The sequence below is a fragment of the Chiloscyllium plagiosum genome, unplaced genomic scaffold (genome assembly GCF_037043375.1).
Source record: "Chiloscyllium plagiosum isolate Xiang-an unplaced genomic scaffold, Cpla_swu_hap1 HiC_scaffold_33, whole genome shotgun sequence".
Classification (NCBI taxonomy): Eukaryota; Metazoa; Chordata; class Chondrichthyes; order Orectolobiformes; family Hemiscylliidae; genus Chiloscyllium; species Chiloscyllium plagiosum.
Genome location: NW_028270171.1, coordinates 1,245,232 through 1,270,626, shown reverse-complemented (window position 1 = coordinate 1,270,626; position 25,395 = coordinate 1,245,232). Strand labels below are relative to the sequence as shown.

Below are 25,395 nucleotides of genomic sequence, written 5' to 3'. Positions count from 1 at the left end.
ACCCGGACAACAAATCCCGAATCCCCTGGTCCCACAGCTTCATCCCAACTCCAACTGTGTCCGATTCCAGGAAACACAATCACCAGGTGCCCTATACTGGCCCAAAGGAACAGGAGGAGGCCATTCAGCCCCTCGACACTGTTACACAGGGACAGGAGGCCATTCAGCCCCTCGACACTGTTACACAGGGACAGGAGGCCATTCAGCCCCTCGACACTGTTACATAGGGACAGGAGGCCATTCAGCCCCTCGACACTGTTACACAGGGACAGGAGGCCATTCAGCCCCTCGATACTGTTACACAGGGACAGGAGGCCATTCAGCCCCTCGATACTGTTACACAGGGACAGGAGGCCATTCAGCCCCTCGATACTGTTACACAGGGACAGGAGGCCATTCAGCCCCTCGACACTGTTCCACAGGGACAGGAGGCCATTCAGCCCCTCGACACTGTTCCACAGGGACAGGAGGCCATTCAGCCCCTCGACACTGTGACACAGGGACAGGAGGCCATTCAGCCCCTCGACACTGTTACACAGGGACAGGAGGCCATTCAGCCCCTCGATACTGTTACACAGGGACAGGAGGCCATTCAGCCCCTCGATACTGTTACACAGGGACATGAGGCCATTCAGCCCCTCGATACTGTTACACAGGGACATGAGGCCATTCAGCCCCTCGACACTGTTACACAGGGACAGGAGGCCATTCAGCCCCTCGACACTGTTACACAGGAACAGGAGGCCATTCAGCCCCTCGACACTGTTACACAGGGACAGGAGGCCATTCAGCCCCTCGACACTGTTACACAGGGACATGAGGCCATTCAGCCCCTCGACACTGTTACACAGGAACAGGAGGCCATTCAGCCCCTCGACACTGTTACACAGGGACATGAGGCCATTCAGCCCCTCGACACTGTTACACAGGAACAGGAGGCCATTGAGCCCCTGGACACTGTTACACAGGGACATGAGGCCATTCAGCCCCTCGACACTGTTACACAGGGACAGGAGGCCATTCAGCCCCTCGACACTGTTACACAGGAACAGGAGGCCATTGAGCCCCTGGACACTGTTACACAGGGACAGGAGGCCATTCAGCCCCTCGACACTGTTACACAGGGACAGGAGGCCATTCAGCCCCTCGACACTGTTACACAGGAACAGGAGGCCATTGAGCCCCTGGACACTGTTACACAGGGACAGGAGGCCATTCAGCCCCTCGACACTGTTACACAGGGACAGGAGGCCATTCAGCCCCTCGACACTGTTACACAGGAACAGGAGGCCATTGAGCCCCTCGACACTGTTACACAGGGACAGGAGGCCATTCAGCCCCGTGAAACTGTTACACAGGGACAGGAGGCCATTCAGCCGCTTGAAACTGTTACACAGGGACAGGAGGCCATTCAGCCCCTCGACACTGTTACTCAGGAACAGGAGGCCATTCAGCCCCTCAACACAGTCACACAGGAACAGTAGGAGGCCATTCAGCCCCTCGACATTGTTACACAGGGACATGAGGCTATTCAGCCCATCGAGACTGTTCCACAGGGACAGGATGAGGCCATTCAACACCTTGAGCCTGTGAATTTAACTCTTTTAGTCCCAGTGTCATTCTGGTGAACCAACCAGACGTCCCCCTAGGCTGGTGGCTGGCTCCGAAGGAGCTGGAGACTGATCAAGGCAGTGGATTGACTGGCTCTATCTAAATGCAGATTTCTTGTTGTTTAGCCTGTACACAGAGTGAAGAAGGTTCACACTTTCGCAAAGAGAGAACAGGCAATAAAACGTGATCCCAACTCAATGACAGTGATCCGGGGCTGGCTCCACAAACAGGTACCGGGGGGTTGGGGGGGGTGGTGGTGGGGGAGAGGGAGAGTGAAGGGAGGAGGTGAGTGTCACATGTCAGGGAGGGTGGGGAGGATGGGGAAGGTTTGTGGGGGAAGAGGGGATGGGGTGGAGGTGGGGATGGGGAGAGGTTTGGGTGGAGGTGGGGATGGGTAGGGGTTGGGGAGGCAATGGGGAGGGGTTGGGGAAGGGTAAGGGTTGAAGTTGGGGAGGGGTTGGGGAGGGGATGGGGAGGGGATGGGGAGGGGTTGGGGAGGGGATGGGGAGGGGATGGGGAGGGGATGGAGAGGGGTTGGAGAGGGGAGGAGTTGGGGAGGGGATGGGGAGGGGTTGGGGAGGGGACGGGGAGGGGACGGGGAGGGGACGGGGATGGGGAGGGGACGGGGAGGGGATGGGGAGGGGACAGGGATGGGGAGGGGACGGGGAAGGGACGGGGAGGGGACGGGGATGGGGAGGGGACGGGGAGGGGATGGGGAGGGGTTGGGGAGGGGATGGGGAGGGGATGGAGAGAGGTTGGAGAGGGGAGGAGTTGGGGAGGGGATGGGGAGGGGATGGGGGGAGGGGATGGGGAGGGGATGGGGAGGGGACGGGGATGGGAGGGGACGGGGAGGGGATGGGGAGGGGAGGGGTTGGGGAGGGGATGGGGGGAGGGGATGGGGAGGGGATGGGGGGAGGGGATGGGGGGAGGGGATGGGGGGAGGGGATGGGGAGGGGATGAAGAGGGATTGGGGAGGGGCTGGGGAGGGGACGGGGAGGGGTTGGGGCGGGGTTGGGGAGCGGACAGGGATGGGGAGGGGGAGGGGACGGGGACGGGGAGGGGATGGGGAGGGGATGGGGTGGAGGCGGGTTAAATGGTCGCTGCATTTGACACCGAGAAACATTCGGACACATTTCATTTTGAGAGCGCCGTCTGAGGGCTCACACTGACATCATGCAGCAAAGTCAAACAAACCAAAACACACAGTTCCACAGTGAGAGTCAGCACCTTCAGGATCTGTATCCCAGTGAGAGTCAGCACCTTCAGGAACTGTATCCCAGTGAGAGTCAGCACCTTCAGGATCTGTATCCCAGTGAGAGTCAGCACCTTCAGGATCTGTATCCCAGTGAGAGTCAGCACCTTCAGGAACTGTATCCCAGTGAGAGTCAGCACCTTCAGGATCTGTATCCCAGTGAGAGTCAGCACCTTCAGGATCTGTATCCCAGTGAGAGTCAGCACCTTCAGGAATTGTATCCCAGTGAGAGTCAGCACCTTCAGGATCTGTATCCCAGTGAGAGTCAGCACCTTCAGGAATTGTATCCCAGTGAGAGTCAGCACCTTCAGGATCTGTATCCCAGTGAGAGTCAGCACCTTCAGGAATTGTATCCCAGTGAGAGTCAGCACCTTCAGGATCTGTATCCCAGTGAGAGTCAGCACCTTCAGGAATTGTATCCCAGTGAGAGTCAGCACCTTCAGGATCTGTATCCCAGTCAGTCTCGCCCTCTTGTGTTAGCTTTTGTGAATAAATCAATGTCAAGGTCTCTTGCTCTGAATCATTGTGTGTTTAATGATGGTTCAGTGCACCATCTTCTGTAGCTACTGGGATACTGCAAGAGTGAGTTAAAAATTTTCTCTTCTTTTTCAGGACAGCTCTGGGCTTAAATTGTGGAAGAGAAGATGGTTTGTTCTGTCGGATTTCTGTTTGTATTATTACAGAGGTAACTGTGCGTGCCCAATTACTGCTCACTGATGTGATGTTGTTTTGTGTGTGTTAGCCTGTGTAACATAATGAGAGTGAGTTTCAGGGTTGTGTTGGGACAGTTATTAACAACTAACCAAATCCATTAATATGATATTTCAGGCAAATATATACTCTCTATCTGATTTACATTTCTAGTTAGTGGATTAACTACCAGTCTGACTGACAGACAGAGCAAAGTTTAAGTTAGAGACCTCATAATAAAGGATTAGATTTAATGATGTCGTCTAGTTTTTGTAAAACATTTTCAGATCTCTGCAATAATGCCTTCCAATCACTGCCCAGTGCTGTACACTCTGTAATTTCAGATTAAGATCATCACTGGGGTAAGGGTCCTATGTTGGTGCAGAGTAACCAGCAGAATCTAATCCCCTTTACCTTTCGCTCCACAGACAGTCGGGAGGAGAGAATCCTGGGCAGTATTCCGATGCCAAGTTACGCCATCTCAGTTGTTGGTCCACAGGATCGGATAACCCGGAAATTCACTTTCAAGGTTCTGGCCAATTCTGAACTTTGATTTGAAAACATGGGGGCGAAGCCGTTAGAATGTGTCCAGAGTGGGGGGTGGGGTGGAGTTGGAGGTGGGACCAGCTCTGAGTGACTATGGGGCTGGGAGAGTGGAGGGAGCAGGGCATTGGGATTCCTTTCGATGTAAACGCATCGTGAGGTGAAGCCGAGCAATGAATGGAAATGATTCTCAGTCTCAGATATTGCAAAAGCATTGGGGCCAGCTACTTCCCAGGACAATAATCCTCTCCTGGTGGACTGTGACATTAGTGTCCCATTGCTCAGGTTGGTCCTGGCTTCGTTTTTCATTCTTGGGACTTGGGCAGGCTGGCTGGGCCAATGTTTATTACCCCGCCCCTAGTTGCCCCTTGAGAAGGTGAGGGTGAGCTGCTTTCTTAAACTGCTGCAGTCCAAGTGCTGTGGGTCCCCTTAGGGAGGGAATTCCAGGATTATGACCCAGTGATGGTGATATATTTCCAAGTCAGGATGGTGAGTGGCTCAGAGGGGAACTTGCAGGGGGGTGGTGTTCCCATGTACTTGTTCTTTTCGATGTTGGTTTGGAAGGTGCTGCCTGAGGATCTATGGGCAATGTCTATAAATTTGGAGACTGGGTAGCCTCAGTGTACAATCCCAGGGAGATGTTTCTGGGCGATGTGACAACACTCACCTTTATTTCAATAAAGGGTTAGTGCTGAGACCACTGCATTGAGTGAATGATCAGCTCCCAGTGCAGTGACATCTCCTTCGCTGAGATTGAGAGAGATTCACTTGATCAAACAATGAATACTTCTATATCACAGCATTCCATTTCCAAAGCTGGGACGGGAGGGTTAGAGCAGAAAGAGAGAGAAGAGAAACATTTGGGAATGAAACGTTGACTCATTTTAATGGTTGATCTTTTGGCTGATAGGCAGAACACCCAGGAATGAGAACATATTATTTCAGTGCTGACACCCAGGAGGATATGAATGGCTGGATCCGAGCTCTGAGCCAATCAGCACGTGTGGAATCTAATCAGATCAAGTAAGGGAACACTCACAAGCTCTCATTGATAAGTCATGAAGGATCACATCCTCCCCCTGAGTCCCCTAAACGGGCTCCTTCTCATTTAAACCTGTTGTTTGATTAAATGTTTCAGACTGTCCTGCTAAAGTTCAGATGTCAGGGAACTGAAGAAATAACGCAGGGTTAAAATGTCAAGCTCCACAAAATGCCCAGCTATCCCCATTCTGCAGTGAGTGCAGGGAAAAATCCCCGGGTTGTAGGTTTTGTTCTGCACCTTCAGATAAACCCCAGGGCCTGAAAATAAAGGGCTGAGGGTAATGGAGGATATTCACTGTCTGTGCACTGTGAGGGGGAAGGAGCTGGTGGGGGTCACAAAGAATCTGCTCAGGGATACTGAGGGCTAACACGGTCACTGACAGAGCCTCAAATGATCAACTTCAGCGGCAGGAGGAGACAAGAATAACATTGAAATACAGAGAGTAGGAGCTAGACTCCTCACCCCAGGAGCACAGGGAGCTGATGTGAAGATGCAGTGAGCACACACACGGAAACATAGAGACCATTCAGCCCTTTGACCTTGCCCTGCCGTTCAGCACGGTCGTGGCTGATCATCCAACTCACCAGCCTGTTCCTGCCCCTTTGATCCTTTAGCCCTAAGAACTATATTCATCTCCTTTTTGAAAACGTTCAATGCTTTGGCCTCAGCTGCTTCTCTGTGACAGAGAATTCCCCAGGCTCCCCACCCTCTGGGTGAAGACATTTCTCCTCATCTCAGTCCGAAATGGTCCATCCTTTATCCTTACAGTGTGACCATAGTCTATATGACCATAAGAACAGTATTAGGCCATTTAGCCCATCAAGCTGCTTTGCCATTAGATCATGGCTGACATGTTTCTTAACCCCATTTCTCTTGCCTTCTTTCTTGATCCCCTCACTAACCAGGAACCTCTCTATCTCTGTCTTAAATACACACAATGACCTGCCCTCCACAGCCCTCTGTGGCAATGAGTTCCACAGATTCCCCACCCTCTGGCTGAAGAAACTTCCCCCACCATCTCAGTTCGAAAGGGTTGACCCTTCACTCTGAGGGTCTGCCTTTGGCTTCTAGTTTCTCTGACTTGTGGAAACATGTTCTCCATATCCACTCTCTGCAGGCCTCGCAGTATTCTGCAAGCTTCAGTCAGCCCCCCCCACCCCCCACCATCCTTCTAAACCCCACTGAGTTCAAACCTAGAGTCCTCGACCCCTTCCCAAATGACAAGGCTTTCATTCCCAGGACCATTGTTGTAAACCTCCTCTGGACCCTCTCTAACACCAGTACACTCCTTCCATAGATACTGGGCCCGAAACTGCTCACAATACTCCAGATACAGTCGGACCAGAGCCTGACACAGCCTCAGCAGGATATCACGCCTCTTGGATTGTAGCCCTCTCGAAATGAATGCTAACACGGCACTCTGTCTTCTCGCTGTTGGAATTGTTGGATGGTTGGAATGGGGATCAGGACAATGGCTGGTGTGAAGGTGTTTGCAGTTTAAAGTTAACAAAAGCAGGATGTGCCGAGGAGGCACTCGCAGCTAGACAGGAAGAAACGCTTCACCTTGCTGGAGGCATTAGTGACCAGGGTCTAGGTCTAAGGGAAAGGACAAGAGGTTTCGAGGGGGTATGTGGGAAAATCATTTCACCCAGATGGTGGTGGGAATCTGGAAGCCCCGGCCTAGAGGGTGGGAGAGGCAGAAGTGTTTAGACATGTACTTACAATGCCAAGGCTGGGAGATGGGATTCCAATAGTCAGGGCGTTGTTTGTGACTGGTGCAGATGTGATGGTCTGAAAGGGTTTTGTTTCTGAGCTGTAGGTCTCTCTGACTCTGGGACTAGGCCTGGCTGGAGGGGCCAGAGATGGAGACAGGCAGCTGTTCACTGCCTTCCCTTCCTCGGTATCTGGTTCTATCGGGTAACAGATTGTGGTTTACCATCTGAGCATGCCCAGGATTTCGATGTGAACCGTTGTGTCTGACTCACCATAAGTTTCTTGACATTTTGTTTGTTTTTTACAGCATCACCTCAAAGCGTCTTCCTCAGGAACAACGATATTACAGCTTTGAAGATTTTACAAACAGCAGCTTGCTCCAGGACCAGGAAAACAGACACAGCTCCGAGTCCCTGGAAGTGGCTGTGTTCTCAGGCCCAAGGCAGCAGCTGGAATCCCTGAGTGAGAGGAAGCTGCAGCATAGCCCACCCCCCCAGGTACATGCCGTCCCTCCTCCCACTCCCACCAGCGGGCTCCAGGACACGGGCCTACCACTCGATGGGTTATCCAGGCCTGGGGATGACCACCTGGATCCAGAGCTGAGGGCTCCTCTGTCTCACGTTGAGGAGTGGGTTCTCTCACAGAAAGAGAAACTCCCTGAGGCCCAGCAAGACCAGTAAGTAATATTGCAGAGAGTTTTTCCAGCACAGGAAGGGACCTTTCAGCCCATTGTGTTCTTACCGACCATCAAACATCTGTCGATCTGATTCCCATTCCCCAGCCCTTAACCCATAACCTTCTGTGCTCTCTCTTCAAATGATCATCTCAATAATTCTTCAAAGGTGCCCCTCCCTCCCTCCCACCCTCACAGACAGTCAGTTCCAGATTCTCACCACCCTCTGGCAAAAAATGATTTCCTCAAATTCCCTCCAAACTTCCTGTTCCTTACAATAAAACGGTGCCCCTGGTCATCAATCCCGCTCTGAACAGGAAACATTTCTCCCCAGATTCTCTGACCTGTTACCCTCAGAACTTTGGACACAGCAACCCTACCTCCCCCTCGGCCACCCTATCCCCCCGACCACCCCACTCCCCCCCCGACCCACCCCATTCCCCCACCCGGCCACCCCATTCCCCCCCCCCCCGCCGGCCACCCTATTTCCCCCCCCCCCCACGGCCGCCCTACACCCCCCGGCCACCCTATTCCCCCCCCCGGCCACCCCTCGACCACCCCATCTCTCCCTCACCCACCCCATCCATCACTCACCCACCCCATCCACCCCTCAACCACCCCATCCACCCCTCAACCACCCCATCCCTCCCTCACCAACCCCATCCCCCCCCTCACCAATCCCATCCCCTCCTCACCCACCCCATCCCCCCACCTCACCCACTCCATCCACCCTCACTCACCCCATCCCACCCCTCAACCACCCCACCGACCCCTCACCCACCCCATTGCCTAACCCGGCCACCCCATTCCCAGCTCAAATATTGCACAGAGATGACCAAAGGTCAGAGGTTACAGGTGACAGATGGAAACGCAATCCCAGCTTCAGGAATGTCATTTCAGAGACACATCAGCTTCATGAGGAGCACCACACCTCACAATCCAAATATCGTGGCTTCAAGTCACAGAAAATATAGACCCAGCCTCCCAACGCACTACCGAGGGAGCGCCGCACTGTCGGAGGGTCAGTGCTGAGGGAGTGCCGCACTGTCGGAGGGTCAGTGCTGAGGGAGTGCCGCACGGTCGGAGGGTCAGTGCTGAGGGAGTGGGCACTGTCGGAGGGTCAGTGCTGAGGGAGTGCCGCACTGTTGGAGGGTCAGTGCTGAGAGAGCGTCGCACTGTCGGAGGGTCAGTGCTGAGGGAGCGCCGGACTGTCGGAGGGTCAGTGCTGAGGGAGTGCCGCACGGTCGGAGGGTCAGTACTGAGGGAGTGCCGCACAGTCGGAGGGTCAGTGCTGAGGGAGTGCCGCACTGTCGGAGGGTCAGTGCTGAGGGAGTGCCGCACTGTCGGAGGGTCAGTGCTGAGGGAGTGCCGCACTGTCGGAGGGTCAGTGCTGAGGGAGTGCCGCACTGTCAGAGGGTCAGTGCTGAGGGAGTGCCGCACTGTCGGAGGGTCAGTGCTGAGGGAATGCCGCACTGTCGGAGGGTCAGTGCTGAGGGAGCGGGGCACTGTCGGAGGGTCAGTGCTGAGGGAGTGCCATACTGTCGGAGGGTCAGTGCTGAGGGAGTGTTATACTGTCGGAGGGTCAGTGCTGAGGGAGCGACGGACTGTCGGAGGGTCAGTACTGAGGGAGTGCCGTACTGTCGGAGGGTCAGTGCTGAGGGAGTGCCGCACGGTCGGAGGGTCAGTGATGAGGGGGTGCCGCACTGTCGGAGGGTCAGTGCTGAGGGAGTGCCGCACGGTCGGAGGGTCAGTGCTGAGGGAGTGCCGCACGGTCGGAAGGTCAGTGCTGAGGGAGCGCCGCATTGTCGGAGGGTCAGTGCTATGGGAGTGGGCACTGTTGGAGGGTCAGTGCTGAGGGAGTGCCGCACTGTCGGAGGGTCAGTGCTGAGAGAGCGCCGCACTGTCGGAGGGTCAGTGCTGAGGGAGCGCCGGACTGTCGGAGGGTCAGTGCTGAGGGAGTGCCGTACTGAGGGAGTGCCGTACTGTCGGAGGGTCAGTGCTGAGGGAGTGCCGCATGGTCAGAGGTTCAGTGCTGAGGGTGTGCCGCACTGTCAGAGGGTCAGTGCTGAGGGAGTGCCACACGGTCGGAGGGTCAGTGCTGAGGGAGTGCCGCACGGTCGGAGGGTCAGTGCTGAGGGAGTGCCGCACTGTCGGAGGGTCAGTGCTATGGGAGTGGGCACTGTTGGAGGGTCAGTGCTGAGGGAGCGCCGCATTGTCGGAGGGTCAGTGCTATGGGAGTGGGCACTGTTGGAGGGTCAGTGCTGAGGGAGTGCCGCACTGTCGGAGGGTCAGTGCTGAGAGAGCGCCGCACTGTCGGAGGGTCAGTGCTGAGGGAGCGCCGGACTGTCGGAGGGTCAGTGCTGAGGGAGTGCCGCACGGTCGGAGGGTCAGTACTGAGGGAGTGCCGCACTGTCGGAGGGTCAGTGCTGAGGGAGCGCTGCACTGTCGGAGGGTCAGTGCTGAGGGAGTGCCGCACTGTCGGAGGGTCAGTGCTGAGGGAGTGTCATACTGTCGGAGGGTCAGTGCTGAGGGAGCGCTGCACTGTCGGAGGGTCAGTGCTGAGGGAGTGCCACACTGTCGGAGGGTCAGTACTGAGGGAGTGCCGCACTGTTGGAGGGTCAGTGCTGAGAGAGCGCCGCACTGTCGGAGGGTCAGTGCTGAGGGAGTGCCGCACTGTCGGAGGGTCAGTGCTGAGGGAGTGCCGCACTGTCGGAGGGTAAGTGCTGAGGGAATGCCGCACTGTCGGAGGGTCAGTGCTGAGGGAGTGCCGCACTGTCGGAGGGTCAGTGCTGAGGGAGTGCCGCACTGTCGGAGGGTCAGTGCTGAGGAAGTGCCGCACTGTCGGAGGGTCAGTACTGAGGGAGTGCCGTACTGAGGGAGTGCCGTACTGTCGGAGGGTCAGTGCTGAGGGAGTGCCACACGGTCGGAGGGTCAGTGCTGAGGGAGTGCCGCATGGTCGGAGGTTCAGTGCTGAGGGTGTGCCGCACTGTCAGAGGGTCAGTGCTGAGGGAGTGCCACACGGTCGGAGGGTCAGTGCTGAGGGAGTGCCGCACGGTCGGAGGGTCAGTGCTGAGGGAGCGCCGCATTGTCGGAGGGTCAGTGCTATGGGAGTGGGCACTGTTGGAGGGTCAGTGCTGAGGGAGTGCCGCACTGTCGGAGGGTCAGTGCTGAGAGAGCGCCGCACTGTCGGAGGGTCAGTGCTGAGGGAGCGCAGGACTGTCGGAGGGTCAGTGCTGAGGGAGTGCCGCACTGTCGGAGGGTCAGTGCTGAGGGAGTGCCGCACGGTCGGAGGGTCAGTGCTGAGGGAGTGCCGCACGGTCGGAGGGTCAGTGCTGAGGGAGTGCCGCACGGTCGGAGGGTCAGTGCTGAGGGAGCGGGGCACTGTCGGAGGGTCAGTGCTGAGGGAGTGCCGCACTGTTGGAGGGTCAGTGCTGAGAGAGCGCCGGACTGTCGGAGGGTCAGTGCTGAGGGAGTACCGCCCTGTCGGAGGGTCAGTGCTGAGGGAGTGCCCCACTGCCGGAGGGTCAGTGCTGAGGGAGTGCCGCACGGTCGGAGGGTCAGTGCTGAGGGAGTGCCGCACTGTCGGAGGGTCAGTGCTGAGGGAGCGGGGCACTGTCGGAGGGTCGGTGCTGAGAGAGCGCCGCACTGTCGGAGGGTCAGTGCTGAGGGAGCGCCGGACTGTCGGAGGGTCAGTGCTGAGGGAGTGCCGCACGGTCGGAGGGTCAGTACTGAGGTAGTGCCGCACTGTCGGAGGGTCAGTGCTGAGGGAGCGCTGCACTGTCGGAGGGTCAGTGCTGAGGGAGTGCCGCACTGTCGGAGGGTCAGTGCTGAGGGAGTGTCATACTGTCGGAGGGTCAGTGCTGAGGGAGCGCTGCACTGTCGGAGGGTCAGTGCTGAGGGAGTGCCACACTGTCGGAGGGTCAGTACTGAGGGAGTGCCGCACTGTTGGAGGGTCAGTGCTGAGAGAGCACCGCACTGTCGGAGGGTCAGTGCTGAGGGAGTGCCGCACTGTCGGAGGGTCAGTGCTGAGGGAGTGCCGCACTGTCGGAGGGTAAGTGCTGAGGGAATGCCGCACTGTCGGAGGGTCAGTGCTGAGGGAGTGCCGCACTGTCGGAGGGTCAGTGCTAAGGCAGTGTCATACTGTCGGAGGGTCAGTGCTGAGGGAGTGCTGCACTGTCGGAGGGTCAGTGCTGAGGGAGTGCCGCACTGTCGGAGGGTCAGTGCTGAGGGAGTGTCGCACTGTCGGAGGGTCAGTACTGAGGGAGTGCCGTACTGAGGGAGTGCCGTACTGTCGGAGGGTCAGTGCTGAGGGAGTGCCGCATGGTCAGAGGTTCAGTGCTGAGGGTGTGCCGCACTGTCAGAGGGTCAGTGCTGAGGGAGTGCCACACGGTCGGAGGGTCAGTGCTGAGGGAGTGCCGCACGGTCGGAGGGTCAGTGCTGAGGGAGTGCCGCACTGTCGGAGGGTCAGTGCTATGGGAGTGGGCACTGTTGGAGGGTCAGTGCTGAGGGAGCGCCGCATTGTCGGAGGGTCAGTGCTATGGGAGTGGGCACTGTTGGAGGGTCAGTGCTGAGGGAGTGCCGCACTGTCGGAGGGTCAGTGCTGAGAGAGCGCCGCACTGTCGGAGGGTCAGTGCTGAGGGAGCGCCGGACTGTCGGAGGGTCAGTGCTGAGGGAGTGCCGCACGGTCGGAGGGTCAGTACTGAGGGAGTGCCGCACTGTCGGAGGGTCAGTGCTGAGGGAGCGCTGCACTGTCGGAGGGTCAGTGCTGAGGGAGTGCCGCACTGTCGGAGGGTCAGTGCTGAGGGAGTGTCATACTGTCGGAGGGTCAGTGCTGAGGGAGCGCTGCACTGTCGGAGGGTCAGTGCTGAGGGAGTGCCACACTGTCGGAGGGTCAGTACTGAGGGAGTGCCGCACTGTTGGAGGGTCAGTGCTGAGGGAGTGCCGCACTGTCGGAGGGTCAGTGCTGAGGGAGTGCCGCACTGTCGGAGGGTCAGTGCTGAGGGAGTGCCGCACTGTCGGAGGGTCAGTGCTAAGGCAGTGTCATACTGTCGGAGGGTCAGTGCTGAGGGAGTGCTGCACTGTCGGAGGGTCAGTGGTGAGGGAGTGCCGCACTGTCGGAGGGTCAGTGCTGAGGAAGTGCCGCACTGTCGGAGGGTCAGTACTGAGGGAGTGCCGTACTGAGGGAGTGCCGTACTGTCGGAGGGTCAGTGATGAGGGAGTGCCACACGGTCGGAGGGTCAGTGCTGAGGGAGTGCCGCATGGTCGGAGGTTCAGTGCTGAGGGTGTGCCGCACTGTCAGAGGGTCAGTGCTGAGGGAGTGCCACACGGTCGGAGGGTCAGTGCTGAGGGAGTGCCGCACGGTCGGAGGGTCAGTGCTGAGGGAGCGCCGCATTGTCGGAGGGTCAGTGCTATGGGAGTGGGCACTGTTGGAGGGTCAGTGCTGAGGGAGTGCCGCACTGTCGGAGGGTCAGTGCTGAGAGAGCGCCGCACTGTCGGAGGGTCAGTGCTGAGGGAGCGCCGGACTGTCGGAGGGTCAGTGCTGAGGGAGTGCCGCACTGTCGGAGGGTCAGTGCTGAGGGAGTGCCGCACGGTCGGAGGGTCAGTGCTGAGGGAGTGCCGCACGGTCGGAGGGTCAGTGCTGAGGGAGTGCCGCACGGTCGGAGGGTCAGTGCTGAGGGAGCGGGGCACTGTCAGAGGGTCAGTGCTGAGGGAGTGCCGCACTGTTGGCGGGTCAGTGCTGAGAGAGCGCCGGACTGTCGGAGGGTCAGTGCTGAGGGAGTACCGCCCTGTCGGAGGGTCAGTGCTGAGGGAGTGCCGCACTGTTGGAGGGTCAGTACTGAGGGAGTGCCCCACTGCCGGAGGGTCAGTGCTGAGGGAGTGCCGCACGGTCGGAGGGTCAGTGCTGAGGGAGTGCCGCACAGTCGGAGGGTCAGTGCTGAGGGAGCGCCGCATTGTCGGAGGGTCAGTGCTGAGGGAGTGCCGCATTGTCGGAGGGTCAGTGCTGAGGGAGCGCCGGACTGTCGGAGGGTCAGTGCTATGGGAGTGCCGCATTGTCGGAGGGTCAGTGCTGAGGGAGTGCCGCATTGTCGGAGGGTCAGTGCTGAGGGAATGCCGCACTGTCGGAGGGCCAGTGTTGAGGGAGCGGGGCACTGTCGGAAGATCAGTGCTGAGGAAGCGGGGCACTGTCGGAGGGTCAGTGCTGAGGGAGCGCCGCATTGTCGGAGGGTCAGTGCTATGGGAGTGGGCACTGTCGGAGGGTCAGTGCTGAGGGAGTGCCGCACTGTCGGAGGGTCAGTGCTGAGGGAGTGCCGCACTGTCGGAGGGTATTATTTTCTTTTGCTCTAATTGATGACTGATGATGAAACTATAAGCTGTGTTGACAGTGGTTGATGAATGACAGATTTGGAGTGATCCTGTGATAACTAAATGTCCAATGAGAGGTTCTCCCATCTGCAGACCAGGTGATGGGGAAATGCTGTCCAATCAGCTTTTGTGATCTCCAGATTGCCACACATGGGAAAATGAGATGTTGGTAATAGCAGCTGATCCTGTGGTTGTTTTGAAAATACACCAACAGTTTAGGGTGTAGGTTTGCTCGCTGAGTTGTAGGTTTGATATCCAGATGTTTCATTACCTGACTAGGTAACATCATCAGTGGCGACCTCCAAGTGAAGCGAAGCTGTTGTCTCCTGCTTTCTATTTATATCTTTCATCTGGATGGGGTTCCTGGAGCTTGTGGTGATGTCATTTCCTGTTTGTTTTCTGAGGGGTTGATAGATGGTATCTAGATCTATGTGTTTGTTTATGGCGTTGTGGTTGGAATGCCAGGCCTCTAGGAATTCTCTGGCATGTCTTTGCTTAGCCTGTCCCAGGATAGATGTGTTGTCCCAGTCGAAATGGTGGTTTTTTTCATCCATGTGTAGGGCTACAAGGGAGAGAGGTTCGTGTCTTTTTGTGGCTAGCTGGTGTTCGTGTATCCTGGTGGCTAACTTTCTTCCTGTTTGTCCTACGTAGTGTTTGTGGCAGTCCTTGCATGGAATTTTGTAGATGACGTTGGTTTTGTCCATAGGTCTTTTAAGTTTGTTAGTTTTTGTTTGAGAGTGTTGGTGGGTTTGTGTGCTACTAGGATTCCGAGGGCTCTTAGTAGTCTGGCTGTCATTTCTGAAACTTCTTTGATGTATGGTAAGGTGGTTAGGGTTTCTGGCTGTGTTTGACAAGCAGATCAAACCTACAAACCTACAGCTCAGCGAGCAAACCTACACCCTAAACCTGAGCTACAAACCTTCACAAACCTGGCAAAAACACCAAAAGTGCTTCATTAATCTGAGCTGCTACATGCTGCTGAGATGTATCTGTTTTTTGAGATAATTTTTAATCTGGGATTATCTGAGTGAGATATGGACAGCAGGAGGTGACCTTCAACTTGGGACCGTGAAGAGCTGACAGTTATTGACCAGTGCAACCCAAACACTGCCCTCGGGAGTGGGGAGTGGGGGGTGGAAATCTCACAGAGCTCTCAGCTTCCACCCCTATTCTAGAAATCAGGAATTTATCACCAGAAATACCTCCCCGTTCCCCCTCAGGGAATGGACACAGGCATCATGAGGGCTCAAATCCAACCTTCCCCCACTCCATCAGGATTGATCCATCAGCAGATAAGGTGTCTCGGGGTGGGGAGGGTCAGAGAATGAGAGGGAAGACAGAGAGATGGAGGGTCATGGAATGAAGGGGAAAGGGGAGAGTTGGAGGGTCAGGGAATGAAGGGGAAAGGGGAGAGATGGAGGGTCAGGGAATGAGGGGGAAAGGGGAGAGATGGAGGGCCATGGAATGAAGGGGAAAGGGGAGAGATGGAGGGTCAGGGAATGAGGGGGAAAGGGGAGGGATGGAGGGTCAGGGAATGAAGGGGAAAGGGGAGAGATGGAGGGCCATGGAATGAAGGGGAAAGGGGAGAGATGGAGGGTCAGGGAATGAGGGGGAAAGGGGAGAGATGGAGGGTCAGGGAATGAAGGGGAAAGGGGAGAGATGGAGGGCCATGGAATGAGGGAGAAAGGGGAGAGATGGAGGGTCAGGGAATGAAGGGGAAAGGGGAGAGATGGAGGGTCAGGGAATGAAGGGGAAAGGGGAGAGATGGAGGGTCAGGGAATGAAGGGGAAAGGGGAGAGATGGAGGGTCAGGGAATGAAGGGGAAAGGGGAGAGATGGAGGGTCAGGGAATGAAGGGGAAAGGGGAGAGATGGAGGGCCATGGAATGAGGGAGAAAGGGGAGAGATAGAGGGTCAGGGAATGAGGGGGAAAGGGGAGAGATGGAGGGTCAGGGAATGAGGGGGAAAGGGGAGAGATGGAGGGCCATGGAATGAAGGGGAAAGGGGAGAGATGGAGGGTCAGGGAATGAGGGGGAAAGGGGAGAGATGGAGGGTCAGGGAATGAGGGGGAAAGGGGAGAGATGGAGGGCCATGGAATGAAGGGGAAAGGGGAGAGATGGAGGGCCATGGAATGAAGGGGAAAGGGGAGAGATGGAGGGTCAGGGAATGAAGGGGAAAGGGGAGAGATGGAGGGTCAGGGAATGAAGGGGAAAGGGGAGAGATGGAAGGTCAGGGAATGAAGGGGAAAGGGGAGAGATGGAGGGTCAGGGAATGAGGGGGAAAGGGGAGAGATGGAGGGTCTGGGAATGAAGGGGAAAGGGGAGAGATGGAGGGTCAGGGAATGAGGGGGAAAGGGGAGAGATGGAGGGTCAGGGAATGAAGGGGAAAGGGGAGAGATGGAGGGTCAGAGAATGAAGGGGAAAGGGGAGAGATGGAGGGTCAGGGAATGAAGGGGAAAGGGGAGAGATGGAGGGCCATGGAATGAGGGAGAAAGGGGAGAGATGGAGGGTCATGGAATGAGGGAGAAAGGGGAGAGATGGAAGGTCAGGGAATGAAGGGGAAAGGGGAGAGATGGAGGGTCAGGGAATGAGGGGGAAAGGGGAGAGATGGAGGGTCAGGGAATGAAGGGGAAAGGGGAGAGATGGAGGGTCAGGGAATGAGGGGGAAAGGGGAGAGATGGAGGGTCAGGGAATGAAGGGGAAAGGGGAGAGATGGAGGGTCAGAGAATGAAGGGGAAAGGGGAGAGATGGAGGGTCAGGGAATGAAGGGGAAAGGGGAGAGATGGAGGGCCATGGAATGAGGGAGAAAGGGGAGAGATGGAGGGTCATGGAATGAGGGAGAAAGGGGAGAGATGGAGGGTCAGGGAATGAGGGGGAAAGGGGAGAGATGGAGGGCCATGGAATGAGGGGGAAAGGGGAGAGATGGAGGGTCAGGGAATGAGGGGGAAAGGGGAGAGATGGAGGGTCAGGGAATGAAGGGGAAAGGGGAGAGATGGAGGGTCAGGGAATGAGGGGGAAAGGGGAGAGATGGAGGTTCAGGGAATGAAGGGGAAAGGGGAGAGATGGAGGGTCAGGGAATGAAGGGGAAAGGGGAGAGATGGAGGGCCATGGAATGAGGGGGAAAGGGGAGGGATGGAGGGTCAGGGAATGAGGGAGAAAGGGGAGAGATGGAGGGCCATGGAATGAGGGAGAAAGGGGAGAGATGGAGGGTCAGGGAATGAGGGGGAAAGGGGAGAGATGGAGGGTCAGGGAATGAGGGGGAAAGGGGAGAGATGGAGGGTCAGGGAATGAAGGGGAAAGGGGAGAGATGGAGGGCCATGGAATGAGGGAGAAAGGGGAGAGATGGAGGGTCAGGGAATGAGGGGGAAAGGGGAGAGATGGAGGGTCAGGGAATGAGGGAGAAAGGGGAGAGATGGAGGGTCAGGGAATGAAGGGGGGTGATTCTTGGCAATTGCAGGTCAAAGGTTTGACCTGAAGCTGGGTTTCCGAGTTCACTCCTTATCCTGTCACAATCTCAACAGATTAACAATTTCAGTCTGACACTCCTGCTCCCGATCCGACAGGAGGGACCGCCTCAGATATTAAACATCAGCAAAACAACCTGATCACAGTTATCCCCGAAATTAAGGATAGCATCAAATCAAAAGATCGGGGATAAACCAGGGAATTGGGGAGGTTTTTAAAAAACAAGGAAGATCAACTGAGAAATAATCAAGAGATTATAAACTTTGAGGATATATTCACGAATAATATGGTAAAGGAGAGTCAGAGTTTCTTTAAAAACAGGAACAGGAAACGTGGGTGAAAATGGACACCGGGCCCTTCGGGAACAAAAGCAGGGAAAGAATAACGAGAACCAGGGAATGGCAGAGAATTTAAATAAATACTTTAAATTTAAATAAATTTAAATAAATAAAATTTAAATAAATACTTTGCATTAGTTTTCACAGACAAAGACACTTAAGAACATTTCAAAATTAATAAACAATCAAGAGTCAAAAGCAGGAGGATAAATAAATACAATAATTATCAGGAGAGAAAAGCCATGATGGTGTTGAATGTCAGGGTAGGATCGAGGGGCAGAATGGCCTCCACCAGGCTGTTTCTCACTCACCAGCAGGGGGCATCACTCTGGGTGATGATCCAATGGCATTGAGTGTCAATGTGCTGTCTTCACTGCTGCCAGGTGAGTATTAACCTTGAGCATCCTGTGCTCCCTGGAACATTGGAACGGAGGGACAGCTTGTGGTCAGTTCTGTCGCGATGTGAATGAACGCTGTGCAGTGAGTGGAGATCAATGATAGTTCCTAACAGATAGTGCTATATGGTTTGATTTTGTACCAGGCCTTATATAATGAAGACCCGGTGCGGCCCTGCGTATGAACACCTCGCTGACGGTTACCGTGGTGACTCGCAGCTCCTTGAGGACCACTCCATCATGGTCAGTCTCGGTTCAGGGGTCAGGCAGCAAAGCCCCAGGGGTCACTATCTCAACGAGGAACAGGGCAAGGGATTGCAACCTGAATCTGATTCACCGCTCAGGTTCCAACAGAGCTCAGTCCTCCCATCCAACAGCCCAGACCTGATCAGCAGCAGATCCATCAAATCACTGCGTTCCAACTCCCTACCTGTGACATCAGACACTCCGAGATACCATGTTCTCAGACGATCACACACTCCGGATGATCAATATGTGATCCTCATGGAGGGTCTACACAGCCGCCGTTGTAATGAAACTCCACCTGAGAGAACTTCCCAGAGGCCAATGGATAAGGCCCCAGCGTCACAGAGTTCCCCAATCTCTGGAAAACCCCCTGTCCCATTCCCAAGATCTTCACAAAGGACCCAGTCTCCCTCAGAGAGATCCCAAGAAGATATGGCCTTACCCCCGAGGAGCAGCAGGACATTGAGCAGACCTCACACTCCCGTTGGAAGGATTGATATCCTCCCGACCCCACAGACAGCTCCTGTTGTGAGAAGTAGCTACCTTCCGATTCCAGGACAGTTCATGGGGCCTCACAGTTTGCCAGTGAGCATTAGCCTGCTCCCAACAGAGGAGCAGCCTGGAGAATATTACATCTCAGCACGGGCCCGAGCACAAACACTCAGCCGGTCATACTCAAGGCCACAAACTCCTTCCGATCAATTTGACATCCTGCCCTCAGAGGAACATTACAGTTTCTTCTTAAACAAAGCTCAGAGTCCACTCAGGAGACAGGAAAGATCCTCAACACCGTTTGAAAGGATGACAGTGATACCTCGAGAGGAGCTGCATTTTGAGGGTTCGAGTGTGACATTACCCAGTCGATATTCCAGAAATAACAGGCCTCACACTCCAGTCGAGAGATTAACTGTCCTGCCTGGCAAAGAACACCATGAAACCCCTGTCAGCAAACGTAGCATACTGGGCACATGGGTAACGTATAAAATAATGAACAACTTTTCATGATTGCGTAAGATGTTTAGATAATTGTCTCAACTTATTTGTATTAAGAAGAATAAACTATAGCACCTCTCTTCCTCTCCCGGCCTCTCTCTATCTCTCCTCTCACCTCTCTTTATATGACTCTCTCTGTATCGCTCCCTCGATCCTCCGCCTCCTCCTGTCTGTCTCTCACAAATTAAGGAGCATTTCACCTGCCAAAGTCGATGCTTTCCACTCTCTCCATTTCATTCCTCTCGAACTGACAGAGCTCGCAGCCTCGCGAGAAAATCGGTGAGTTCAAACAACAGCATCATTCTGAATTAAATTAGCAAATTACTATCGACTGGGGAGGTAGGGGCCTGTGTGCAGAGGTGACCAGGAAATTGACAACCAGGGACTGAATAAATACAGGCTGGGCCAGGGGACAGTGTAAACACAAGCTGGGCCAGGGGACAGTGTAAACACAGGCTGGACCTAGGAACCGTGTAAATACAGGCTGGGCCTGGGGACTGCATAAACACAGGCTGGGCCTGGGGACTGCGTAAACACAGGCTGGACCGGGGGCTGTGTAAAAACAGGCTGGACCTGGGGGCTGTATAAACACAAGCTGGACACAGGGACTGTGTAAACACAGGTTGGACCAGGGAACTATATAAACACAAGCTGGACTGGGTGGGCTGTGTAAACACAGGCTGGACATGGGGACTGTGTAAACACAGGCTGGACATGGGGACTGTGTAAACACAGGCTGGACATGGGGACTGTGTAAACACAGGCTGGACATGGGGACTGTGTAAACATAGGCTGGACCAGGGAACTGTGGAAACACAGGCTGGGCTTGGGGACTGTGTAAACACAGGCTGGACCAGGGAACTGTGTAAACACAGACTGGGCCTGGGGACTGTGTAAACACAGGCTGGGCCTGGGGGCTGTGTAAACACAGGCTGGGCCTGGGGGCTGTGTGAACACAGGCTGGGCCTGGGGGCTGTGTGAACACAGGCTGGGCCTGGGGGCTGTGTGAGGATTGGATGGGGAGCGGGAGGGGGGGGATGGGGAGCGGGAGTGGGGGGATGGGGAGCGGGAGGGGGGGGATGGGGAGCGGGAGGGGGGGATGGGGAGCGGGAGGGGGGGGATGGGGAGCGGGAGGGGGGATGGGGAGCGGGAGTGGGGGGGATGGGGAGCGGGAGTGGGGGGGATGGGGAGCGGGAGTGGGGGGGATGGGGAGCGGGGGGGGGGATGGGGAGCGGGGAGGGTGATCGGGGGGGGGTGATGGGGGGGGATGGGGAGCGGGGGGCTGGGGAGCAGGAAAGGGGGGTGGGGAGCGGGAGGGGGGGGATGGGGGGGATGGGGAAGGTTTGGACAGGGGTTGATGGTGTAATGGGGCTGGTAGGTGAAGGGTGAAGGGATGGTGACGACACCAGAAAAACAAGGGATGATATGACTACAGGAAAGGCTGGTGGTTTGTTTTGGATTTGAGGATCCTTCTTTGAGCTTTCTGTTTTTTCTATCACAGGGAATTGGCTCCACTTTCACACGACTCCCTCCTCGTCTTCCATCTACCCCAGGAACTAGCTCCAGTCCCCAGGGCCTGGTTGTCAAGAGATTATCCACCAGTTCATCAGTAAGTATCATCCTGAAACCTGTTGCTCCAGGAGGGGGTGAGGGGGGAGGATACGGGGAAAGGTAAAGGAAGTGAGAGGGAATGAGGAGGGGGAGAGAGATGGAGTAACAGAGGCAGAAGGGGGAGGTGGAGAGGAAAGAGGGAGATTGTAACGAGAAAGGGACAAGTAGGTGTAGCTCCTACAACACTCAAGAAGTTTAACACCATCCAAGATAAAGCAGCCCCCACTTGATTGGCACCACATTCACAAACATCCCCTCCCTCCATCGTTCAGCAGCAGCAGTGTGTACCATCTACAAGATGCACTGCAGAAATTCACCAAGTGTGCTCAGACAGCACCTTCCAAACCCACGACCACTTCCATCTAGAAGGACAAGGGCAGCAGATACATGGGACCAAGTTCCCCTGCAAGCCACTCACCACCCTGACTTGGAAATATCTCACCATTCCTTCACTGTCATTGGGTCAAAATCCTGGAATTCCCTCCCTCAAGGTATTGTGGGTCAACCCACAGCACATGGACTGCAGCGATTCAAGAAGGCAGCTCACCCCCACCTTCTCAAGGGGGCAACTAGGGACGGGGTAATAACTGCTGGACCCAGCCAGTGATGCTGCATCCCCCTGAGTGAACAAAAACAAGAGAAGAGAAGGAGGGAGGAAAGCAGTGGTGAAACGTGTAGGCCAGACTGGGTAAGGATGGCAGATTTCCATCCCTAATGGGCATTAGTGAACGAGATGGGGTTTTTACAATCGGTGATGGTTGTCACTACAGACTACTAGCTTTCAATTCCAGAGTTATTTGTGATATCTAAATTCCACCACTTTCTATCTTGGGTTTTGAACCCTTAAACCCTTATTCCCAGAGCATTTTGTTGGGGTCCTGGATGCTGGCTCCAATCACATATCTCTCCCCTGCTCACTCACTGTCCCCCAGTTTGTGGAGAAATACACAGCCTCTGGGCTGAGCTCACTGTGAGAAACTGACAGGAACTTTCTCTTCCAGGTCCACAGGGAATACACTCTAGAACCTGTCAAAATGACCGAAACACCGGTTGATGTAAGTCGTAACTTTAATTATTGCTCTGATTTTCACAAGGAAGTCCTTAGCAGCAAGATGTATTCACAGATTCACACAGTCCCAGGATAGGCACAGCACAGGGTTAGACAAAGAGTAAAGCTCCCTCTACACTGTCCCCATCAAACACTCCCAGGACAGGGACAGTACGGGAGTAACTGGGGAGTTCTGACATTTGAGGGAGCTTCTCCGGCCTGTTGGTTGTATCTGATGATGTTCCTCCTTCTACCTGCAGCTCCTGTTGACAAGGCTGTGTGGGCAGGACCGGATGCTCCAGGCACTAGTCAATGAAGCAACTCAACTCCAATCAGAGAAGGTTTCTGCCGATCACTGTTCAGTTCCCACGTAAACCCTCACCTCTGTGTTAATCTAACCCTCCTCCTCCTGTCTCCACCCCTCATCTGACCCTCTGACCCCTCCCTACCTGCTAAGACTGACTGGTTTCTGGGAATGCCCCTGAGCATTGAAACTCTTTTGACTGACTGAAGGACGTCACTGTGATACTCAGACAGGCTGCGGAGCAAACTCTGGCACAGAAGGAGAATAAACTGGGGGTCAGGAAGGGGGGCTGTGTGTAAGGGGGTCCCTGAGCAGCTGCCTGAGAGGGAGGGTGAATAGTCAGTGTTCATGGTCCACATTATTACGCAAAAAATGGTCCTGGTCCTGCAGAGACAATATAGGGAGCTAAGGAGGACATGTGCACATTGGACCTCAACGTAGTCCTAGTTACAGCTGCAAGTGAGTATGGAAATAGGAAGTCAAAGCAGAAGAATGTGGGGCTGGGAAGCTGGCTATAGGATGGAGGGTTTTCGATGGCGAGGTTACAGAGATTGACTCTCAGGTAGGTGGGCCCATATTTACCCATCTACTAGCACTGAGATCTCTGCAGAAAGTTCTGTGAAGACAATCAGGAAGGGTTTAAACTAACTCAGCAAAGGTCTGTGAGCCAGGAGGTAATATCAGAAAGCAATAATATCAGATAGCAATAGTATCAAAGAGCGATAGTATCAGAGAGCGACAGTATCAGAGAGTAATAATATCAGAGAGTGATAATATCTGAGAGCAATATTATCAGAGAGTAATAAATTCAGATTGATAATATCAGAGAGTAATAACAAAGTAGACAAAATACTGGGAACAATAGATTGCAGCAGAATAGGGAAGAGTAAGTTTCAACGTGGGGTCAGAATAAGGAAGAAAGAAATGAAATCTAAATTAGGTCACAGTGCATTACAGTGTGTTTCAGACACAGATTGTCATGTGGAATGTGTTGCTGGAGTTATAACAGAGACCTGGCTCAGAGAAGAACCGGGTTAGGGTTGTTAAATGCTCCTGGATTCCAGGAGCTGGGAATCGATAGGAGAGGAAGGAAAAGGAGGTATTGATTAAGGGGAGCATTGCTGTGCTGGAGAAAGACGGTGTCCCAGTGGGATCAAGGAACAGAAAAGAGAGATTTTGTCACTCGATGCAGTCCATCAATTACCCTGCAGTGGGCGGAGGGAGCACAACAAATTTACAAGGGAAATACAGAGAGTTGCAAATGTTGGTGAGTAGCTAAAATGGGGAACTTTAATTATTCAAAATATAGACTGAAAAAGCAGTTGTGGGAAGGGCGAGGGGATGGAGAGTTCCCAGAGTGAGCTCAGGAATATTTTCCAATGAGAAAAGAGGCTCTGCCAGACCTGGTGCATGGGGGCTACATGATCAAGAGTCAATGGGGGAATGTTTACGGGATGGTTATCGATAAATTATAAGGTTGAGGCTGACTATGAAACAGGAGAAAAGAACAATCCAGAGGGAGAAGAGTTAAATGGGGAAAACCTGACTTTGATGGGGAAAGAACAGAGTTGGGCAGGACAGACTAGATGCCAAAGGCTAACAGGATAAACAGTAGCTGAACCATGGACCATCTTCCAAAAAGAGATCAACACTCAACATACGAAATGGGGATCAGCCCCAGTTCAATGGAGAGTACGGGATGGTTTACCAGGAGCAGCACCAGGCATCCCTGAAGGTGAGGTGTCAACCTGATGAAACCCCAAACAGGAGGACTTGCCAAACAGCATAAGCAGCAGGTGTTAGACAGAGCTAAGTGATCCCACAACTAATGGATGAGATCTAAGCTCTGCAGTCCTGCCACGTCCAATCATGAATGATGATGGACAATAAAACAACTCACTGGAGAAGGAGGCTCCACAAATACTCTCATCCTCAATAATGGAAGAGCCCAACACATCAGTGCAAAAGAGAAGGCTGAAGCTTTCACAGCAATCTTCAGCCAAAAGTGCCGAGTGAATGATCCATCTCGGCCTCCATGTTACAGATGCCAGTCTTCAGCCAATTCGAATATCTCCAAGTAAATCAAGAAACAGTTGGAGATACTGAATACTGCAAAGGCTATGGGCCCTGACAACATTCTGGCAATAGTACAGTAGACCTGTGTTCCAGAACTTGCCGCTCCCCTAGCCAAGCTGTTCCAGGACAGTTACAACACTGGCATCTACACAACAATGTGGAAAATTGCCCAGGTATGTCCTGTACATAAAAAGCAGGACAAATTCAATCCGGTCTATTACCACCCCATCAGTCTTCTCTCAATCATCAATAAAGTGATGGAAAGTGTCATCAGCAGGGCTATCAAACAGCACCTGCTCAGCACGGTGGCACAGTAGTTAGCACTGCTGCCTCACAGCGCCAGAGACCCAGGTTCAATTCCTGCCTCAGGCGACTGTCTGTGTGAAGTTTGCACATTCTCCCCGTGTCTGCGTGGGTTTCCTCCGGGTGCTCCGGTTTCCTCCCACAGTCCAAAGATGTGCAGGTCAGGTGAATTGGCCATGCTAAATTGCCTGTAGTGTGAGGTAAGGGGTAAATGTAGGGGTATGGGAGGTTTGCGCTTCGGCGGGTCGGTGTGGACATTGTTGGGCCGAAGGGCCTGTTTCCACACTGTAAAGTATAGTAATCTAATCTAAAACCCGCTCAGTGACACCCAGTTTGGGTTCTGCCAGGACCACTCAGCTCCTGACCTCAGTTCAGCCTTGGGTCAAACATGGACAAAGAGCTGTATTCCAGAGGGGAGGGGAGAGGGACATCCTTGACATCAAGGAACCCTAGGAAAACTGGGATCAATGGGTATCAAGAAGCAAATTCTCCACTGGTTGGAGTTATTCCTGACACATAGGGGGATGGTGGTGGCTGTTGGTCAGTCACGTCTGCTCCAGGACATCTCTGCAGGAGTTCTTCAGAGTACTGTCCTAGGCCCAACTATCTTCAACTGCTTCATCAATGACCTTCCCTCTATCATAAGGTCAGAAGTGGGGGTGATCACCAATGATTGATTACACAATGTTCAGCGACATTTGCAACTCCTCAGATACTGAAGCAGTCCATGTT

The 25,395-nt window shown here is 54.5% G+C and overlaps 2 protein-coding genes across 5 annotated transcripts in view; one reads left to right on the top strand and one right to left on the bottom strand.

The window, feature by feature from the left end:
• Positions 1-22,437, top strand: part of LOC122562842 (uncharacterized) — a 28,116-nt gene extending 5,679 nt beyond the window's left edge. For 2 of the 3 annotated variants that reach the window (XM_087978160.1, XM_087978161.1), the window contains exons 3-12: positions 1,737-1,841; positions 3,476-3,548; positions 3,982-4,082; positions 5,007-5,119; positions 7,159-7,527; positions 18,229-19,300; positions 19,511-19,600; positions 20,823-20,930; positions 21,934-21,987; positions 22,241-22,436. In XM_087978160.1, coding sequence (XP_087834286.1) covers positions 1,737-1,841; positions 3,476-3,548; positions 3,982-4,082; positions 5,007-5,119; positions 7,159-7,527; positions 18,229-19,300; positions 19,511-19,600; positions 20,823-20,930; positions 21,934-21,987; positions 22,241-22,354 — 2,199 coding nt within the window. In that variant the 3' untranslated portion in view covers positions 22,355-22,436. Of the gene's footprint in view, positions 1-1,736; positions 1,842-3,475; positions 3,549-3,981; positions 4,083-5,006; positions 5,120-7,158; positions 7,528-18,228; positions 19,301-19,510; positions 19,601-20,822; positions 20,931-21,933; positions 21,988-22,240 lie in introns of all 3 variants that reach the window. The other variant, XM_087978162.1, reaches the window with a different exon arrangement.
• The window catches only part of LOC122542065 (sodium-dependent neutral amino acid transporter B(0)AT2-like), a 186,851-nt gene that overhangs the window by 159,881 nt on the left and 1,575 nt on the right, over positions 1-25,395 (bottom strand). The gene's annotated exons all lie outside the window — the stretch shown is intronic.